This window comes from Trachurus trachurus (genome assembly GCF_905171665.1).
Source record: "Trachurus trachurus genome assembly, chromosome: 21".
Taxonomy (NCBI): Eukaryota; Metazoa; Chordata; class Actinopteri; order Carangiformes; family Carangidae; genus Trachurus; species Trachurus trachurus.
The window spans coordinates 24632470-24652001 of record NC_139899.1 but is presented as its reverse complement, the minus strand read 5'-3'; the positions used below and the strand labels follow the sequence as shown (position 1 = coordinate 24652001).

Genomic DNA, 19532 nt, shown 5'->3' with positions numbered 1-19532 from the left:
CAGTCTTTCACACACCTCTCGCTGTGACCCAGTGCAGAGTTCACAGGCCACTTTTTTTTTTTTTTTACCGACATACAACTTGTAGAGTGAGTTTGTATCTTTGTTCTTACCCCAGAGAGCAGCACAGAGGATCTCAGAGTTGAACCTCTTCTTATATTTGCGGATCTCTGGCGTGTCGCTCTGGGGACGAGTGTTGACCGGGTTGACGTTGACCACGGAGCCCTTCCGAGACGGGTCGGCCCTCAGCGCCTCCGCCAGCCGGGCGGCGTCGTTGCCGTAGCCTAAAAGGTCAAAGGGAGGGGCTTAGGTAGGAGGACGGCGTAGGATGTAGAATTTACCAGGCGGGGTCGGGGGTGTGGGGGGTTTGGGGTGGGAAGGGGCCGGTCACATGGTCAGCTTTGTTTTTGTTGATCATAAACACAGAATTGACTTTGATAAAGTAGAAGGTGAAAGTTTATTTAGAGATGAGTCTGCACAACAAACATGACTTCACTATTCCAGTAAAAGAGCTACTGTAATCTCCAAAAATGTGAAGTTTGGACAGAAGTCAATTGAAATTCCTTGAGCATCGGTTGTAGGTCACTTTGTTGAGAGAGCGATGGATGATGAAAGTTGTTTGTTATTTGAACTTGGACACACACAACAAGCCGTGCTACCTCAGGTCGTCTGTGCAGCGATTGCAACATGTTTTGTGATGGTATCTGTTAGGGGTGGGACGATATGGGTAACTCACGATTCGATACTGTGGCGATATTTGGCCCACGATAATGATAATATCACGATACACGATATCTGCGATATTCGATATATTGCAAGAAATTTCATCAACGATATATCACAATATGTGAATGGAAAAAAAAACATAAAAAGGAAAAAGTCTCATGCATTTATTCCAAAACTTTGTACAATGTACAAATGAATAAACACTGTACAGCTGGAGACATTAAAGTGCATGAACATTAATAACATGTCTTATGTAAACCAAGACAGTGCTTTATGATACTGAAAAGTCAGTAGCAACTTGTTTTATGTAATTTTCCATTCATGGTATTTAAAAATCATTTTCTGTAACATTATAAGACAGCGCCGCCCCCATTTTATACAAGTGCAAGTTACAACAACATATTTCAATTGGATTTAGGTCTGAAACATGATTTATTATTTGAAAAAAAAATTGAAATTTTTTTTTTTTTTTTAATTTTTTTTTTTTTTTGAAAAAAAAAATCGATATTTAAATATTGAATATCGATATCGTATCGCGGTATAACGTATCGCGATATATTGCCATATCGATATTTTTGCCCACCCCTAGTATCTGTCAGTGTGGGGTCGCTGCCTGTGTCTCTGCCTCTCTTAAGTTGCCATCTGGACTTAAAAAAAAAAAAAAAAAACATCTGTAGGAAAATCTGCACTCATCAGAATCCGTGATTAACTACAGACTGAACAATCAGCGTGCTGCAGAAGGTCAGCGGCTGGTCACCAGCTGCAGCAGGTGAGGTAATGACTCAGCATACCACAGTCCTCAGGGCTGGAAAGATCTGCTTTTTTTTTGGGGACGGCCAATCCTCCGAGGGATGATGGGAAAAAGGAGGACTGCCGTGATAAGAAAGCTTTGTTTGTAAACTGTGGCGGCTAACGAGCTCTGTGACCTCAGTGGGTCCACGCTAACCAACAACTGCTTTTGGTTTGGGTTTGAACGTCTCTCTTGCTCTCTCGTCTCTCTGTCGACCTGAGCCTCTGTTCCCTCCAGAGGAACCTGGTTTTGATTTTGGTTCATTGGCCACAGCTCCAGAGTGCAGCTTCAAACTACCAGCGTGGAGTTTGCAACAATAAACACTGCTGATTGGTCAGACATAACGATCAATGAGAATCTTGACTGTATTGTGTGATTAAAAAAAAAAAAAGTGCAGATAAATAATGTAAACAACACTGTCCCACTTTTTCTCCTAAACTGAGCCTGATGTGGAAAATCTTAGTTTCTGATTGTTGTGGCTTTTCTGCAGCTTCAGATGGAAAGGCCTTCAGAGGCCTGGGATTAGAAGTTATAGAAGGAGGATCTTTATGGTTGTGAACCTTTTGGTGTGTGATTTTTTCCCCCCCAGTAGCCACCGGGGTGAGAGACGTTAACGTACCGACATTGTTGAGGGCGCTGCCGGTGGATGGAGACACTTGAAGGAGGCGCGGGTCGATGAACGGAGTGAAGGAGGAAGAAGACTTGTGTTTCTGCATGTTGTTACTAGACTGGCTCTACAGAGAGAGAGAGAGAAAGAGATTTAGTGGTGACAACAACTCCCCCCCAACAAATCAAAACCATATTTATAGCATCAGATGTTTACAGATAAAGATTGATTGTAAACACAATGTAGCCAAAACAAGCTGGCAAACTGAGGTGTTTGTATGTGTTGCATGCAAACACAATGGACATTCAATCTGAGGGTAAAATCATAAATACTGAGGAGGAAAAAAAGGCAAAAACATGGTGGAGGGGTGAAAACATGTGGAGGGCTGCTGACAAGAAGAACAGAGGGGGAAACGAACGAAACCAATGTATTTCCATGGGAAATATACTTGCCGTTCTGCTCCTAACCGCCCTGTTTGCTATGATCTATTGTCTGGGGAATGTGAGAATATGATGCGTTTGCTGAAAATAGGCAACATCAAGGAATGAAATGAGATTTAGATGTTTTTTTTGGGGAGGGGGGGTTGCTTGTAAAACCACAACTAGCCTCAGAGGACACTTCAGCAAAAAAAAGTAGAGCTAATAGGCCTGTTGGAGCGATGTGACTGCAGCTGTAAATCCTTCTTCCCCTCAAGTAAATGATCTATTCTTTGTATTTTAAATCAAAGTACTTAAGCCCGTGTAAAATAAACTTCACAGGAGGTTCTTATGCCATGAAATGGAAATCTGTTTCGTCCTCCTATTCCTCTCATTGTGTTCCCAACAGAGCTCTAAAATCCTGCCCCTCACCAACACCTCTGTGTTTCTGCCAAAAGCTTTTGTCAGTAGAGAAGAAAAACAAGAAGTGGTGAGGAGGCCTCGGTTCAGCCAGAGACTGATCAGTGTACCGGTGCATAAAGTGGTCAGCAGAGGGCGCCCTTCCAAACCCAGGACATAGAAATAGTTGCAGGAGACGACATTATCATCATAGATGGTCAGAAGCACTGCAAAAAATCAAATATCTTACCAAGAATATTTGTCTTATTTTTAGTCAAAATGTCATTTCTAGTCAAAACAAATCTCATTAAACTTAAAATAAGATTCATCACATTAAAAAGCAGCTTGTTTTTAGACACTTTTTCCTTCTTTCAAGCATATTTTCACTTAAAATAATCTGATAGTGGAGCAAGTTCTTCTTCCTTATTAACAAGCACAAAAAAACTTGCATTCACTGGCAGATTTTCTACTTATTTCAAGTGAAAATTAGTTTGAAACAAGTGAAAATGATCTAAAAACAAGTAAAGTTTTAGGTGATGAGTCTTTTTTCAAGTGGAAAGGGATGAGTTTTGACAAGAAATAAGACAAATATATATAGTTTTTGCAGTGAGTGAGGAAGGAAGAGAAAGTGTTTTATATAATAATATTAATTTTAAGTTCTCCACTCTGTTATTGCCAGTAAAAACCATTTAGACTCCTTTTTACTTCTCCTGTTGTAGGTTATTCAAAGACATGGCGCCTCGTGTTGGGGCTGGGTGGGGGGACATACCTCTGCGAGGATACCAAGCTTGTCCAGGGGACTCTGGGGGGACATGGTGACGGGGCTGGCAAGGCTGGAGGAGGAGGGGGAGTTGGATGCAGAGGAGGAGGGGGAGGAATGGTGGCTCTGCTGGATCAGGTCTGGGAGATGGTGGATGCGGCCGGCAAAGCCGTTCCTGTCCGCGTGCTGCTGTGTGGGGTGATGGTGGTGGTGGTGATGATGATGGTGGGGGCTGGGGGTGTGGTGACCGAGTCCTCCCGGGCCCGGCACTGAGCCGGGGCTCGGGGCAAAGCCTGTGAGCAGGCCGGGGGGGGTCTGGGCTTGGCCCGGACCGGGCACCACACGCTTTCTGTTGTCACCTGAACTCTGGAAGTAGAAAGAGGGGTAGACGACTTTGGGTCTAGATGCGTTCCTGATGAGTTCAGGGGAAGGGAAGGTGTTAGCTAGAGCAAAGGGCAAACTACAGTGGACACTCTACAGGTGGAAAGAAAACTCTCGTTAGTAGACGATTATCAGTAAATAAATCAATTATTGCTAAGATTATCGACTCTTTTCTGATGGCAACCGCATGTGTATTAAAGGGATAGTTCAACATTTTGGCAAATTGGCCCATTGCCATAATCCCTATAGTCATATCAGTAGGTTCGTTACCTTTAATTGCCGGTGTAAGCTATTTTTAGAACGGCGGAGCAGAGTCGTGAGCTGCTCAGAGCTACTCTACGGAGGCTCATGGGATTTCTTGGTTTCCCTCATCAAACTCATCAAATACACAATCCAACAACTCCAAAACGCTCTGGTGGACAAGTTGTGACCTGCACATTCACCACGCTATGAGATAATAACAGAACGTTATGAGACAGAGTTGTTTTAGAGGTAAATTCATGCAAAACCGCTGATGCACGTTCATGTCAGGGGCAGCATTTACCTCTAAAACAACTCTGTCTCTTAACGTTCTGTTATTATCTCATAGCGTGGTGAATGTGCAGGTCACAACTTGTCCACCAGAGTGTTTTGGAGTTGTTGGATTGTGTATTTGATGAGTTTGATGAGGGAAACCAAGAAATCCCATGAGTCTCCGTAGCGTAGCTCTGAGCAGCTCACGGCTCTGCTCCACCATTCTAAAAATAGTTTTCACCGACAATTAAAGGTAACGAACCTACTCCCAAAACTATACGGATTATGGCAATGGCTGGCAAATGTTTAACTATCCCTTTAACTGGTGTAAGAATCTCTCAGAATATAAATGTGCTGAATGGACTGAAAATTTAACAAACCTGAATAAATGTTGGTTTAAGTAATAAACCCATATTGCTGAATTAGCTGCCAGTCTTTATGTACGTGATTAAAAACCTGAGTATCCGACCAACACTAAGCTGCTTTCTAACTCTGTGTTCGAGTCCGGAGGCTGCAAGAGCAGAACGTGATCAACACAAAATACAAACAAAATGGAAAAAACACTTTGGGGTATGAATGAACAAAATAGACATACAAAACCAGAACTGAAAGTAAATGTGATCTGACTGCTGTTTGTTTTTGTTTTTTTGTTTTTTTTTCCCAGCTGGTACCTGTCTGACGATCAGGGTGCTGTCTTTGCAGGGCGTCGTGCCTACATCGCTCTCGCCTTCGTCGTGGACGATCATGGTTTTCACAGACTCTGTCTCGCCATTGCTCAGCCTGGAAGAACTGCAGGACGGAGGAAGTGTTCAACACAATGCATTATGGGAAAGCTAATGTACTGTATATTGGTTTTTAAAGGGGAACTATGCAAGTCTGGTCGCTTTAACGGTGTTTTGCCAACCCTCCTCCCGGCCATGTGCATTTGTTTACAACAACGGTGGTGAGAAATCAATCAATAGAGCAGTACATAACGTTATATATCATATACCATGTTACGACGTGCATATTTGTGTAGTTTAATCTGTCATAAACAAGAAATTATGGGTTGCAGGGTGCGTTTGTGTTGCGGTGTGCAGAGACGAGAGCTGGGATTTTGCAAAGTTGGTTTTCAGCCAAGAGACGCTAGGTGGAAGGCAGAGAGCCTCCATTCTCCTTGATACAAGTTGCATATCATTTATTTAACAATCATAATTAATCCAAAGATGTTTAATAAGGTAAAAATGTACTAGCATAGTTAAAGTAAAAATCCTGCATAGTTCCTCTTTAAGATCCTACACAAGTGGAATCTGATCTGACCCATTCATACAATGTTAAGTGTCAATACAAAGTGTGTGTGTGAGATGAGTTTAACTCGTCTACGTACACAGCTCTGGAGTCCTCCGGGCCAGAGGTCGACTCTTCGCCTGCCTCCTGGTCCACCTCTTCATCGTCGTCTTCGTCGGTGGTGTCCGAGTCTTCACTGGAAGATGAGTAATCTGTCACTTTATTTGGGGGGCGAACGTCGTCCACCGCACGCAGCTCCTTGGCCAGAGCCGTCAGGTCCTAGAGATCAATAGATGAAAAAAGGTAAAACAAGGTTTAGAAGTCATTGATTTTAATTTTATCTCTCTGTCGGAGGTTTTGTCCATTCACTCAAGTTAAACTGTGAAGCTAAGACGTCACGTAAGAGTTTCAGTTCATCTTCTCAGGTAAAGGAAAAGCAGGAAACAAAAGGCTGCTGAGGAGAGGAAGATTGGTTACAGAGGAAAAACCAGCCAATGTGAAGCCAACGTGAGAGCAGCGAAGCCAAAAGATGAAGCCAGGAAAGAGATGATTGTCTTCAAGCTGATGCTCTTCAAGCTACTGTAGCTGAGGTTAGTGGATTAATTCTAACGATGAGACAACAATCAGAGCTGCAAAGATGAAAAATTAAAACAGTGCAGAAGAAAATGTGAGATTTGTTTTTATTTTTAAATTGAGGTTAGAGAGAAGGCATGAGTTAAAAAGGCTGTGCAAGAGAGACCGGTGGAGGGAAAGCGAGCGATACCGTTCAGCCAGTGATCAATCAAAAGATAGAAAACAACCAGTTCATAAAGTCTCCAGGTCACAAGTTCATTATTATTCTCACACACACACAAACAAAAGAAAAGCCACATCAAATCATCACTCACACACTCCAGCTTTGTTGCAATGCACACACTAACTATCAGCAGCACACACAGCTCTACAGGTCTAGATCTATCCCAGCTAGCAGGCTACACTGGCGGCCGGTCAGTCGGCTCTGATTCTCTCTCACCGCTGGTCTGCTCGGCCTGACCAAGTCCCTCCTCTCCTCTGGTTTTTTCCCAGCATTCTCTGGCCGTTGGAGGGGCGAGCCCTCCGATTTGGAAGATGCTGAAGGAGGTGGAGGAGGTGAAACGGTCAGTTTTACTCTAAAACAACACAGTCTCACCCCTTTGCGTCAAACGGTTGACGCTTGGTCAAGGCCCCTTACGTCAATATACTGACGTGGAGGGGGTACCCTCGAGGTCGTTTCTCGACGAATAGGGCCACTCATAGACTTGAATGCAAATCCCTCATCCTCGGATTTTGACGCAGGGGGGCGGGACCGTTTCTCCCTCGACGTTGCTCCAGAACGCAAAGGGCCACTCATAGACTTGAATGCGAATCCCTCATCCTCAGATTTTGACGAAGGGGGGCGGGACCGTTCGCGTTGTTTCCAGACACTCAAGGTACCCCTCAGCGTGGGACCTGAACGCACAGGGATTTCAATTGATTTTAATGCAATCCCCTCCGCGGCGATATGTGACGCTCAGAGCAAGTGCTCCAGCCATCCATTCACTCCTATTCCGATCCGGCCGCGGTGCTGAAAGACGCCGTGAGCTCCCCTCCCATTGGATAACTGATCCTCGTACCATTTGCAGCTGAATTCGTATATTTATACAGCAATTTGGCCGCAAAAATAACATTTCAACATATTTTTATGACATTTCTAACGAGAAATGTGTGTTTTACTTTCAAAATCTATGTTGAACGAATTCAAATTATATTTTGTTTGGCAAATTGAATCTGTTAAAATGTGTACAATATGTTCATTCAGCTTTCTGGCCATAAAAACAACATTTCGGGATATATCTGGCATTGTTTGAGGACATTTCTAGCGAGAAATGTATGTTTTACTCTCTAAATATATGTTGAATGAAAGCAGATTGTGTTTTATTTGTCCTGTAACGATATCACAGCTTGTGCTTGTGACTGTCGAGCCGCTTTGGGTGTCATGTTGCCATAACAACGGCCCGCAGACCTATTTCTCCAGCCGACAGGCGGACATGCAGCTTCCGCGTTGTTGCCGAGGATGTGACGTCATTGCAACGGCGCCACCGGTCGCGACCATAGCCTGCGACACTGCCATCTACGGCGTCTGGACGGAACTACAACACCTTAACAGTGTGTTTTTAAGCCATGTTGATTTAATTCAACAACATGTGAATAAACAGTGAGGAATCAGAACAGTTAGACAGCTCTTTTTCAACAAAGTCCAAATAATTCAAGTAACTCAAGTCATATAGGCCTTTTTTTTTTTTAATTCCAGAAAACAACATTTCTCCCCCCTTCTCCCTCCTCCCGCCCAGGAACCTTAGTTTATAATATAGTGTAGAATGAACCCGTCCACTGTAGTAATGTTTATGCACAACTGCACCACTTTAGCCAGCTCCTTTATTTCTGGTTTTACATTGGACAAACTGATTAAGGCTCCATTTTCAGGAGACACAGCTATTCTTTAATAACTTCCACATTCGTTGGGTTACGTTCAGAGGTTTATCAGGGCAGGGCCTAGGGTCATCCAGTGTTAGCAATTACAGACCCATCTGACCTTCACAGGGGTCACAGGTCAACTTTTCATGTGAAATTTGACGATTTTTGCTATCAATTCAGGCATAAAACACCAATCCTTTGAGCCGAGAAGCTGAAATGTTAGCTTCTAGTCCAGACCTTTGAGCAGATTGAGCGTGCCAAATATCAGGGCTGTGTTCCACTCAGAAGTGTCCAAAATGGCCAAAAAGCAGTGTTCATTTCTAATCCTTCATTGTGTACAAGACTAAATTCAACAGATATTCTTTAATAACTTCCACATGCTTTGAGCTGGAAGCCTGAAAGTTTCGGGGTTTTATCAGGGGCCTAGGGCCATTCATCATCTGCAATTTCAGACCAATCCCACATTCAGAAGGGGTCAAAGGTCAAGGTTTAATGTGAAATTTGACGATTTTTGCTATTATTTCAGGCATTACTTTGAGCTGGGAAGCTGAAATCTTTAGATTCTAGTCCAGACCTTGGAGCAGATTGATGGTGCCAAATATCAGAGCTGTGCTCCACTCAGAAGTGTCCAAAATGGCCATGGTAAGTGTCAAAGGTCGCAGGGGTCAAACATCAAAGTGAGTCCTAACAAAACACACACACTTTAAGTAATCATCATGAAATTTAGATGAGTTGTATATCAGAGAGTCCTCTATCAAAATATTGCGTTCCCGCTGCGCTGGGGGCCCCTGGAGGCCCCTGGGGGCCACTTGGCTTTCCCATGCTCCCATAGAGTTGGGTGTCGGGGTGATGAATAAAGGGCCTCACAATGAGTCCACAAGCCAAGTTTCAAGTGATTCGGTTGGTTTCTATGGAAACAGCGGCCTCCTGGAGACAGAGGAATGCGGCTGTTTGAAGCCCCGCCTCTCGAAAAGTAATGGCTCAATCAGGACCGAACGCACATCAACGCGTTCGTCTTGGGCCCCCGGAACCACTGATATCAAATTCAGAACTGTACGACTTTTAGAAATATATTTCATCCATTTCAGCTTTTCAGATTCAGAGCCTCTCAGACTTAATGCCTGAGAGACCTTCTGAGTCAGAAAAGCTGAAATGGATGAAATATATTTCTAAAAGTCGTACAGTTCTGAATTTGATATCAGTGGTTCCGGGGGCCCAAGACGAACGCGTTGATGTGCGTTCGGTCCTGATTGAGCCATTACTTTTCGAGAGGCGGGGCTTCAAACAGCCGCATTCCTCTGTCTCCAGGAGGCCGCTGTTTCCATAGAAACCAACCGAATCACTTGAAACTTGGCTTGTGGACTCATTGTGAGGCCCTTTATTCATCACCCCGACACCCAACTCTATGGGAGCATGGGAAAGCCAAGTGGCCCCCAGGGGCCTCCAGGGGCCCCCAGCGCAGCGGGAACGCAATATTTTGATAGAGGACTCTCTGATATACAACTCATCTAAATTTCATGATGATTACTTAAAGTGTGTGTGTTTTGTTAGGACTCACTTTGATGTTTGACCCCTGCGACCTTTGACACTTACCATGGCCATTTTGGACACTTCTGAGTGGAGCACAGCTCTGATATTTGGCACCATCAATCTGCTCCAAGGTCTGGACTAGAATCTAAAGATTTCAGCTTCCCAGCTCAAAGTAATGCCTGAAATAATAGCAAAAATCGTCAAATTTCACATTAAACCTTGACCTTTGACCCCTTCTGAATGTGGGATTGGTCTGAAATTGCAGATGATGAATGGCCCTAGGCCCCTGATAAAACCCCGAAACTTTCAGGCTTCCAGCTCAAAGCATGTGGAAGTTATTAAAGAATATCTGTTGAATTTAGTCTTGTACACAATGAAGGATTAGAAATGAACACTGCTTTTTGGCCATTTTGGACACTTCTGAGTGGAACACAGCCCTGATATTTGGCACGCTCAATCTGCTCAAAGGTCTGGACTAGAAGCTAACATTTCAGCTTCTCGGCTCAAAGGATTGGTGTTTTATGCCTGAATTGATAGCAAAAATCGTCAAATTTCACATGAAAAGTTGACCTGTGACCCCTGTGAAGGTCAGATGGGTCTGTAATTGCTAACACTGGATGACCCTAGGCCCTGCCCTGATAAACCTCTGAACGTAACCCAACGAATGTGGAAGTTATTAAAGAATAGCTGTGTCTCCTGAAAATGGAGCCTTAATCAGTTTGTCCAATGTAAAACCAGAAATAAAGGAGCTGGCTAAAGTGGTGCAGTTGTGCATAAACATTACTACAGTGGACGGGTTCATTCTACACTATATTATAAACTAAGGTTCCTGGGCGGGAGGAGGGAGAAGGGGGGAGAAATGTTGTTTTCTGGAATTAAAAAAAAAAAAGGCCTATATGACTTGAGTTACTTGAATTATTTGGACTTTGTTGAAAAAGAGCTGTCTAACTGTTCTGATTCCTCACTGTTTATTCACATGTTGTTGAATTAAATCAACATGGCTTAAAAACACACTGTTAAGGTGTTGTAGTTCCGTCCAGACGCCGTAGATGGCAGTGTCGCAGGCTATGGTCGCGACCGGTGGCGCCGTTGCAATGACGTCACATCCTCGGCAACAACGCGGAAGCTGCATGTCCGCCTGTCGGCTGGAGAAATAGGTCTGCGGGCCGTTGTTATGGCAACATGACACCCAAAGCGGCTCGACAGTCACAAGCACAAGCTGTGATATCGTTACAGGACAAATAAAACACAATCTGCTTTCATTCAACATATATTTAGAGAGTAAAACATACATTTCTCGCTAGAAATGTCCTCAAACAATGCCAGATATATCCCGAAATGTTGTTTTTATGGCCAGAAAGCTGAATGAACATATTGTACACATTTTAACAGATTCAATTTGCCAAACAAAATATAATTTGAATTCGTTCAACATAGATTTTGAAAGTAAAACACACATTTCTCGTTAGAAATGTCATAAAAATATGTTGAAATGTTATTTTTGCGGCCAAATTGCTGTATAAATATACGAATTCAGCTGCAAATGGTACGAGGATCAGTTATCCAATGGGAGGGGAGCTCACGGCGTCTTTCAGCACCGCGGCCGGATCGGAATAGGAGTGAATGGATGGCTGGAGCACTTGCTCTGAGCGTCACATATCGCCGCGGAGGGGATTGCATTAAAATCAATTGAAATCCCTGTGCGTTCAGGTCCCACGCTGAGGGGTACCTTGAGTGTCTGGAAACAACGCGAACGGTCCCGCCCCCCTTCGTCAAAATCCGAGGATGAGGGATTCGCATTCAAGTCTATGAGTGGCCCTTTGCGTTCTGGAGCAACGTCGAGGGAGAAACGGTCCCGCCCCCCTGCGTCAAAATCCGAGGATGAGGGATTTGCATTCAAGTCTATGAGTGGCCCTATTCGTCGAGAAACGACCTCGAGGGTACCCCCTCCACGTCAGTATATTGACGTAAGGGGCCTTGACCAAGCGTCAACCGTTTGACGCAAAGGGGTGAGACTGTGTTGTCTAAAAAGTAGAGCCATATGGTTGGAGAAAACGTGCACGTGTGTGTTTGTTTCACCTTCATGAAAGTGGTACAGTACATGCACTGCAAAAACTCAAAATCTTTCCAAGAATATTTATCTTATTTCTTGTCAAAATTGTCTCATTTCTCGTCAAAACTAATCTCTTTCCACCTAAAATAAGACTCATCACCTAAAGATTTTCTTGTTTTTAGATCATTTTCACTTGTTTCAAACAAATTTTCAATTGAAATAAGTAGAAAAATCTACCAGTGAACTTTTTTTTACTTATTTCAAGTGAAAATATGCTTGAAAGAAGTACAAAGTGTCTAAAAACAAGCTACTTTTAATGTGATGAGTCTTATTTTAAGTATAATGAGATTTGTTTTGATTAGAAATGACATTTTGACTAGAAATAAGACAAATATTCTTGGTAAGATATTTGAGTTTTTGCAGTGTGGATATTCAGGTATAGTGGTGGTGATACTGTTCACCTCCCGTGTGTTTTGTGAGTGCTGATTTTGTTCGTTCAAAGTGTGTGTGGACTCACAGCGGGCCCTGAACCGCTCTCCAGAGCCGCAGTGAGAACTGGGCTGAGAGCTGGAGTTACTGGAGCTGCTGGAGGAGCTGGAGCCTCCACTGCCGCTGTTACTGGTCGGTCTGGGAACCAGTTTCTCCACTCGCTCCCACAGCAGCCGAGGCTCTGCTGCACTGTGGAGCCAAAACAAGTCAGCGATGAGGCCATTGCAAAAAAACAGCGGGGCTGGAAAAGTGCTGCTGCACTTCATTAAGCAGCTTTAAAAAAAAAAATCTGACACAAACAAGACACTAACAGCTAATATTTTAGGTGGATTTTAAATTCTGCAGTCACGGCTGCTGAAGGGCCGAGCAGCTGATCAGAAAAGAACAAACCGTGAAACTGTTTGGAAATTGTTTACAGACAAATAAAAGCTGCGTGAATGCTACAGTCATCACAGCACCCTCATATACACAGCTGCCCCTAAACCACAGTGGGAAAAGAGACTATAAAAGTATAATGAGGCATAATATTAAACATAAAGGCACAATTATCATATCATCATGAATCATTTCTCTGTCATGGCCGTTGCGTTAAATTTGAGGCTCATGATGAAGACATATGCTGAATAACTAATGGCACAATTCAAGAGCAGGGCGTGTGTCATTCTTCTAGAGGAAAAAACAAAAACAGCACCGCAGGGTCAGAGGAAGACAGAGAGAGAGAGAGAGAGAGAGAGAGAGAGAAGAGAGAGGGATGACACACAAAGTCCCATGAGCAGGCTTGTGGTTTGGAAATAGAAAAGTGTGCATGTGCCTGTGAACACACACTGAGGCAGAGAAGTATCACAAGGTTAGACAGCTAGCACTATTACATAAATCCTCCCACACAACTGCATACACAGACTATAGCAGCACAGACAGTGAGGACACTGAGTGCACAATCCTCCCCAGCCCAGTGTGTGTGTATGTGTGTGTGTGTGTGTGTGTGTGTGAGAATGAGACCTATCTCAAAACAAGGCAAGTGTTTGTTTTGTTCCCCAGAGTCTTTGAGCAAGTCATCATGTTTCATGTCTTTTTAATTGCACTGTTGAAAACAGCAGTCTGGGTTCACGCTGCTTCACAGCATCTCCTGAAGGCTGCACATGACTTTGTTTATGTCAGAGACTCAGACTGACTCAGCCTCCAAAAAATGTTCTGTGTAAACATACAGAAACTCCACAGATAAATTCTCCTCTAAAGATAAAAACAGTGGAGTCCTACACAGCTCGACTCTGGGCCCAGCTCTACTATTCCAGATACTTGTCACTAATTTGATGCTAATTGTATTTAATAAGCTATAGCACTACTGATTTTTGATTTTGATCTCTTAGTTTTTAAATGATGAATATGCAGATTTTTATTGACCACTTGATAGTTTAGTTTAGCTTAGTTTATGAATATGCAGATGTTATGTTATACAAATATTATACACGTAAATATCTATTAAAGATATATTCGATTCTACAATCTACTCTTTGCCAATTGATCGTAACAATTCATTCACATTACATGATAATTAATTTTGAAACAGTGGAGTCCTGTATTGTTATACAGTAACTCCCTGATAAATCAACTAAACTATCCATAATAACATCTAAAGTAAAAAGAAAAAAGAAAAAAAAGAAGTATAATATATATTTAAGTTAAATGGGAAAAATATTCCAACATTTTCCCCCAAAATTGTGTTTTTTTTGTTTCCAAACCACAAGTCTTGTGCTACAACAGAGAGGAGACTTGTGTGATGGAGAGAGAAGAGGGAAAAAAGAGAAGTGAGGACAAACCAGAAGACGTGTGCAATATTGAATCAAATCAAACAAACAAACAAAAAAGAATTACACAACTCAGTGTCTTCTTTAGTCAGTTTACCTGGCGGCATTGCGGTGACCGGCATGGCTGCTGTGTGAGGCGTTGCCGTGGTGATGAGGCGAGTCTCGCCTCGACAACACCGGGGACCTTGATGTAGTCCTGACAGGAACCTTTTATGATAAAGACAGTGACCAGCTCACACACACTGTACTGTAACACACTCTGCACTCGGCAGAACGGCGAATACACAAAACACACAAAACCCTCGTTACTGTAAAGCCCATTGAAATCCTCCTGATGACAACCACCCCTGACTGGCACCACCTCTGTGTAGCACTATACCAGATTCATTCAGTCAGATAGATAACTCTTATGAAATGCTAATGCATTATACGGTACGAGAGGATAGTGTTGTTATCTTGTCTACAGCTCAAGCAGCGTCTTTCCTGCAGGATGGTCTAATTTGTTTAAAACAAGGCAGTGACAGTGGATATCCGTTTCTACACACAGGGATGAACTGTGCATATTAATTTCATCACAGTCACACTGTTTCCTTATGAGCTGTTAATCATTCTGCACTGTGGTGTCCTTATCTGCCGCCTGCTTCCTACATCACTCTGCAAAACCAAAAGTATATAGGACTTTAAATACAATATCTAAAATACAACCCTGTATATTAAAATACCACACGTGCACCCTCCATCATGTGGAGTCTTCCTCTCTGCCTACCACACACACCAGTAGTCGTCTGTCTGCCTCACACCATCATCATATTGTTTCACCCTGAGTCACGTATCAGTTCAGTAAAGCCGATGCAGAACCACCGATAGCATCCACAGCGCAGAGCGACACGACATAATAACACGACACGACACAGCCATGCACAGCAGAACTGAGCTCGGTGAGTGCAGCCAATGTGTCACGGAGAACAACGTTAAAACAGCCGTTGTTCTTGCTTATTTGTTTAGGAGTTAAATGGAAATGGACGGATGTTAATGAGCGTGGTTATCCCAAAATCTCGTCTTCCATCGTTCAGCTGATGCTTGTTGTGGAGACTTGTGTGCTGCGTTGTGCTGTGCTGGAAGTCTACTGTACTGTACGTACTGTAGCTCAGTCCTGACAGGGTTGTGGTTCGGCTTGGCAGCAGTTCTGTTCTTAACAGCGGGTTTCCTTTTCTGGAGGACGGATAACTTTGGCTCTGAGGACTAAATTTAGGTCTCCCTGAACCTCTTTGATTTCTCACCGCCCACACATGTGGGTAAGTGTCCTATACTTAGCTGAGAGCATCCAATGCCCTATACGTACATCCCTCCCTCCTGCTTATTTTTTTTCCTCCCTCCATAGTTATTCTATGTCCTTTCTATGTCCTTTGTGGTCATATGATGAAACACTAAATTTGCCTGGGGTGGGGAAGAAAAAAAAAACCCCAACACGGGACAGATTGTCTCAACATTGTCTCAGTTCTTGCAGCTGGGCTGTAAAGGGGGCACAGGCCGAGTGTTGTGGTCGTATTAACAGCAGGCCGCCTCTGTTGGTGTCAAAACTGATTCATATCACACAGAGTGATGTTCCCTTCCTCCACCTCATGACTCTCTGTGAATCGGGGGTTTGGGTTCAGAGCAACACGTCATTTCCTAAAGTAGATACTGAATCTCATATACAGGGAGGAGAATTGATTAAAACCTCCAACATGCTCATTTAAAAATCATTTTTATGATAATTTACTGTGGACTTATGCTGTGTTCGAGACAACTCAGGATTTTCCAACCTCCTACTTGAAAAACTGCATTGGAACGGGACCTCATGTCGGAGTTTCCACTTGGGAAAGTCGGGGGAAAAAATCTACCCCGACTTCTCTGAGAATCAGTTGTCTGACGTCCACAACAATCTGCACCCACGCAGAACCACGTCGTCAATGGTAAAACATTATTAAAATGAATTATAAATGCCAAAACGCATTAAAACATTATGAAATATACAATATTTACTTACTGCTACAGATAACCTAGTGTGGAACACAGTAAATTCGTGCTCTTCTATTTTGAAGGATATATGTTGTTTCATGATTTAACAATGCTTCTTTTTTATTTTTTGTGCCCTTTGTAATGTTTTAATGCCTTACGTGAAGTTTGTACCGCCACGTTTTTGGTTGTATTCTGGCGTGGTGCATCTCAAACGTTTTAAAGACGGAAATCCGAGTTTTCAACTGGAAAATCCAGAGTTGTCTCGAATGCAGCATTAATTAAATAATCTTCAAGTTTTCTTCTGCACCACAAGAAAATAATGAATTATTGATAGCAGCAAGAATCGGGCAGAGGGTGGGACACTATTAAAGTGATGAACTGAACAGTTGAGGATAATGACTTTGGTTTGATCTCTTGGGAACCAGGATGATTGTTTAGTAACTGCTGCTGCTGCTGCTGTTGCCGGGCGACGCCGGGGGGCTTCGCTCCTGTCACTCCTTACCCTGGGCGGGACCTCCTCTGAACGGGCCGGTTCATGGGGCGAGGGCCTAGGCTGGGGGTGGGGCTGTGGGTCAGTGCGTGCAGGCGTTGATGTTGATGAGGAGGAGGAGGAGGATGGTGATGAAGATGGAGGGTGATGGCGCTGATGGGGCTCCTGGCTGTTGCGGAGGTGGAGGTTTTCAAAGCTAGGGGCGAGCGGCTCGCTGAAAGAGTGCGAGCGCAACACTACGGGCGGCGTGGCGGCGGCGGCGGCCACGGCGGCAGTGGAGGAGTTTGAGGCCACGCTGCCGCTGCTCTTTAAAGCAGCCAGATGGGAACGGACCTTATAGACGACAAAAAAACAGAGCACACGGGGGAAAGACGGGTCAGTCTGCATGCAAAGCACTGAGAAGGAACGGGGGCGTCAGGGCGTCTTTAGGTGGTTGTCAGATTGGAGCCATACTGTAGTGAATCCTAAAACAGTTCACAGAGACTGAAATTAAACCTGTTTCAGACATGGAATACGTAACATTACTGACTTCATGTCGTCCATAATAAGGTCTTAATTTTGGCTTTTTTCAGACATGACACACCCAGTGTTTCCCATACAGAAGCTCAACCAGGGCAGACTACTGTAGACCACCCAGGTGGATAAAATCACCGTTTCAAATGTGTGCCCCAGCAGCTGCCTAGCGAGTGTCTACCAGCTGTCTGGTATGTGAGGCATTTAAAGACTTCTGTAAATTGCAGGTACAGAAAAAAAAACCCACCCAGGGTTACAGGTGCACGCATACTGTACCATTACAGAAACATTCATGATTTATCAGCCCAGCAGCTGAAGAGATTAAAGATGAAATATGTATAGATATAATACTGGGCTTTTCAAGTGTGGAACAAGACCTGCGTTTAATATCAATGTGGTGCTGCTGCAGCCTGCAGGTTAATCTGAGCTTTGATCAAAGTGACGAAGGGCAACGCTCATCTAGAAATGAATACATTGTAAAGCTGCTGCCATGTTTAAACATCAAGGTGCATGTCTGAAAGGTGATAGAGAGGTTCTCTAATCTGAAATCATCAGTACAGGATATAAAAAAACAAGCTGACTTCTGTTAGTTTGACTCCAAAAGTGGAGGTGTGAATTATAGGTGTTGTAGTGTTTGTTTGGAGATACAATAAAACCTGAAGCTGTTTTAGGAACAATGGTTTACATGATATGGCTCCAAATCTTCACAGATCCCCCTAAAGAACCCGGGTTTTTAGAGAGCAACAGAAGAAAAAGAAGGAGCAGTCACATAAAACACAGACTGAGCCTGTTGTTACTGAGGCTACACTTTTCTCAGAGGGGAAACTCCACTGTCAGAGTTTTTATTACAGCCACATCTTGAATTATTAATCAACAGAGAAAAAAAAAGGTGCAGCCTGAGCAAACAAAAGGTTTCATGTCGTACTTCTGAGATTTCTGAGAGGGACACGGGAGGAAAGGCTCTTTAAAAAAAAAAAGACAATAACAACAACAACAGCACAAAGAACAAGAGGCAGATGGAAAGATGAAGCTGGATCCTGAGTCAAACAAGGGTTAAACTCTTATTGCTGTTAATCTTTCCCATCTATGCTCATCTGTAATTACCTCTACATAGGCTGTAGATCATTTTAGTATTCAGCTTGTGCATGTTAAGCTTAATTTAAGAAAACAGAGCAGTTACTGGGCAGTCCCAGTAAGAAAGTAATACTTTGGTTAAATCATTAATAGCAAGGATGATGAATTAATGTCATGAAAAGCATTTAACTGAACTGAACGTAACACATACTGTTCAGATGAAGTGAGTGAAGATGTATTTATAAAACTAATAAACTCATGAGGACAGGGATTTTCTGTTGTGAATGTAGTTACCTGCCCAGTTACAGTTACAGCATCAATACTATAAAGTGAGACTGGACATTTTAAGGACGGAGCTTCACCATCAGGACCAAACATCAACATATCAACACATGAACAGAGGCTGGGATGCAAACACACACACACACAGGTCATATGACATGCACACAATAAGGTCGACACTCCCCGTCTTGGTTTCTTTCACCTTAACCACTTAAGTTTTAGCGAAACTTGTTTAAACTGACCCAGTTTTAGCCGTGCACAAACAGTGGATTTTGCACTTTCTGGATGAAAACGTGTTGGAAATGAAATATTACATTTCCTGCATGAAGTGGATTCTGGGTTCGGTGTGAAAACTTCCCTGACTGCTGGTTCTTGTTTTCGTTTTGTTTTGTTTTTTTATCTTTTCACTTGGAAATTAAAGTAGTTGAGAGTCTGTAATTTTCATTTTTATATAATTAGCCCTGATCAAAGCCTCAGAATGAACCCATTCAAGTTTGATTCAGGACCCAGTGAAGTAGTTATGTGTTGAAACACAAACGGCACATCTGCGCCTGATGACTCGCGGCTAATGAGAGAAACTTGATTAATACACTTTTAACATTATGGCAAATGTTTAAATCACTGCAGCAGTGAATTACATCATTACCCCAACAACACTGCACCCCCCCCCCCCCCCCCCCCCCCACCACCACCACCGCCACCTTAGCGAGTTACAGCATCGTGTCTGTATAATTTAATCTGTGTGACATATTCAAAACAGATTGACTTCATTGAACTGTGATTATTCATGCTTAGTGGGCTGAAGATGACTAATACTGCCCCCCCCCCGACGACGTACCACCACACAAACACACATCCACAAGTGCACACAAGCAAACACACACACACACACTAAAGTAACTCTGTAATAATTACACACATGTGACAAGTGGGAGGACAACCTGTCAGTCAAACAGTTAGTCCAGGAG

General features: G+C 43.3%; 1 protein-coding gene across 5 annotated transcripts in view; it reads right to left on the bottom strand.

Moving 5' to 3' along the window:
* LOC311004892 (mitogen-activated protein kinase kinase kinase kinase 4-like) overlaps positions 1-19532 on the bottom strand; it is a 119308-nt gene that overhangs the window by 8266 nt on the left and 91510 nt on the right. For 2 of the 5 annotated variants that reach the window (XM_083997085.1, XM_083997083.1), the window contains 9 exons: positions 16708-17028; positions 14302-14411; positions 12428-12588; positions 6868-6965; positions 5956-6134; positions 5261-5378; positions 3705-4061; positions 2133-2247; positions 111-281 (listed from right to left, as the gene is read on the bottom strand). In XM_083997085.1, the coding sequence (XP_083853211.1) occupies positions 111-281; positions 2133-2247; positions 3705-4061; positions 5261-5378; positions 5956-6134; positions 6868-6965; positions 12428-12588; positions 14302-14411; positions 16708-17028 (1630 nt within the window). Of the gene's footprint in view, positions 1-110; positions 303-2132; positions 2248-3704; positions 4062-5260; positions 5379-5955; positions 6135-6867; positions 6966-12427; positions 12589-14301; positions 14412-16707; positions 17029-19532 lie in introns of all 5 variants that reach the window. The other 3 variants (XM_083997086.1, XM_083997084.1, XM_083997082.1) reach the window with 2 other exon arrangements.